The sequence below is a fragment of the Montipora capricornis genome, chromosome 10 (assembly GCF_036669925.1).
Source record: "Montipora capricornis isolate CH-2021 chromosome 10, ASM3666992v2, whole genome shotgun sequence".
NCBI lineage: Eukaryota > Metazoa > Cnidaria > Anthozoa > Scleractinia > Acroporidae > Montipora > Montipora capricornis.
This window is the reverse complement of record NC_090892.1, coordinates 43,346,264-43,348,763: the sequence shown is the minus strand read 5'-3', so window position 1 is coordinate 43,348,763 and position 2,500 is coordinate 43,346,264. Positions and strand designations below refer to the sequence as shown.

Genomic DNA, 2,500 nt, shown 5'->3' with positions numbered 1-2,500 from the left:
CGATGAAATGACGACCCTACCATACACCCTTGAAATGAACTTCATACAAGCAAGTTGCACCGTGTTTTTCATGGCTTCAAATTATAAAAGTTGTACCACCTTGTTTGCTCATAAAAGTGTTCCTTGTAATGCTACGTTTTAAGAATGTGTCACAGTCATGGTAGTGTCACTACTGTGGTTGCTAATTCAGTGCACATTGTCTGAGTTTTTTTATGAGATAAGTGGTTGAAGTTGTAATTTCTTCATGTGATGAACTTGAGAGGAAATTAGCAATGGCGTGTGTCAATTCACCCATGAAATAACGTTGCATGTTTTGGTCAAATCGACCAGCGGTATGTGGAAGGGAGTCAATTTGATTGATTCAATCAATGTGACTCACATCATAAACCCCTATTAGTGTCGTTTAGAGTCTATTGCAAATTGACCATGCTTTGGTTGAATCGATAACTGTATATCGAACAGACTCAATTTGATCGATTTGTTCGATTAGAGTCTTTTACCCCTATTGGTGTCCTTTCGAGTCTGTTGCAAATTGATTATACTTTTGGTCCAATCGATAGCTGTATGTCGAATGTACTTAATGTGATTGATACGATTGATTCAAGTCCAATCACCAACACTTCTATACTACCACCGTTCCAGTTGAATCGCAACTGGTAAATCAAATCAACTCAGTTTAGGAGTATCAGACATGGATGACACATAATGCAATCACCTGGTGACTCTTGTAGCTTAGTGATTTGCTTGTCAGTGTACTGTGATCTGTTGTGAATTAACACCATACTGTGGTTTGTGTTGCAGTTGCGACATAAAGCAGGTTCAGAAATACGGCCACGATCAATCTCCACTGTCACAGAAGCATGGCAAACATAACACTGGAAGAATGCTGACATGGAGAAAAAGGAGAAAAGAATGAAAATACAAAAAAGTCATTATCTTTATCATCACCATAATTTGGACTTCTTCAAATAACACCTGTATTTACTTTAAAGACATTTTGCTAATATTAACACTGCAGCTGTGTTTGTAAGCAGATCGGCTGTATTCTTCAGTAATGTATTATCAAATTCAGTTGTTTATCATAACCAGGCTCCCGTCTCCCCTCTAAAATAGTTTAAAGAACAGAGAGGAAACTGCAAGCAAGTTTAAAGGGATGGTTTCGCGGCACAACACAAGGGCAAACAGTAACTTAAGCACTTTTATCAACACATATTTTGAATGTAGTCGCTTAGTCTGAAGCCAAATACTTGATAGGTGGTATTATTTTGTAAAGCTGTGCACTGTGTGGTATTTTTCACCCATTTGGGGAAAAGGTCATTTTAAAGTGTTGCCAAACATTCTCATCCTTGATTACTGAAGTAAATCTGGTTTGGTAGAAAATGGAAAAAAAGAGCACTTTATGACAATGCCAAAAATTTGGACACTGGTGCCAAACATTGAAACTAACCCTTCTCCAGGGTAGATCTTCAAGAAATTTTCATAAAAATTTACCTCTCATCGTTTGGTTCTCATAACTATAGACTAAATAAGACTGCAAAAGCTGCAGCTCTGGTTAAAATTAAATACATTACCTTCCCTCATCTCTGGTATGACTTGAGATGTCCTAATAACCATTCCACTGATTGTTATCAGGGTATCAATGTCTGAAAAAAAATAGCTGTGACTATCAGCAAAAGACTGTTATGTTCTCTTTCTGTGTACAGTGTACAAATTTTTACAATAATATTCCTCCAGTTTGTTTAGATGCAGTTTGAGCAAATATACATGTAACGTAACTATCACTACCAGGAAGCTGTTGTGGAATTGATTTTCTTTAACTATACAAGAAAAGGTCAATGTACTATGAAAACCACAAAAACCTGAGAGGGGTGGGTGGGTTAATGTACTCCAATGCACCAACAACAAGATAAAAGCAATAACTTGCTTGACAGAGTGATAATAATACATGTGTAATAATAATAATAAAATTTTATTCAAACTTTAAAAAAAAGGAAAATATGTACCGTAATTTCCAGGCGATTACCCACGGATAATGTGTTAATTTTTCCACAAACAGTTGTTGGTGCGGGTTATAGGAAGGTGCGGGTAATGTGATAATTTTTAAATCTTCCGGTATAGTTTTAAAACCGTAAGTAGGGAAAAAATATAAAAGTCATTAATGAAACTGTTCCTAAAAACTGTATATTGCCTTATTTATCCCGCTTTAATTGCCTAATAAACTTAAATGCTCTCGATGAAAACCAATGCAAATTGAAAACATATCAACAAATATTGTTGGCAATCAAAATTGTTTATTACTTTCTTACTTTGCTAATTTCACAGCTTCTTTCTTTGTTTAGTGGAAAATAAAATATTTTCACTAACTGGAATAATAACTCAAAACAAAAGAATAATAATGTGAAATAGCAGGCTTTACAGTAATTCACACACAAAAACTGATGCCGAAATGTTCGATTCATTTCATGTTGCCGCTGCCGCGGCATTGTCGGCACAAGTGTAA

At 35.6% G+C, this 2,500-nt stretch overlaps 1 protein-coding gene across 1 annotated transcript in view; it reads right to left on the bottom strand.

Moving 5' to 3' along the window:
• The window catches only part of LOC138019538 (DNA replication licensing factor mcm4-A-like), a 26,617-nt gene that overhangs the window by 11,613 nt on the left and 12,504 nt on the right, over nt 1-2,500 (bottom strand). The window contains exons 7-8 of the mRNA XM_068866374.1: nt 1,572-1,643; nt 716-886 (exon numbers count right to left, since the gene is read on the bottom strand). Of these exons, the coding sequence (XP_068722475.1) occupies nt 716-886; nt 1,572-1,643 (243 nt within the window). The remainder of the gene's footprint in view (nt 1-715; nt 887-1,571; nt 1,644-2,500) is intronic.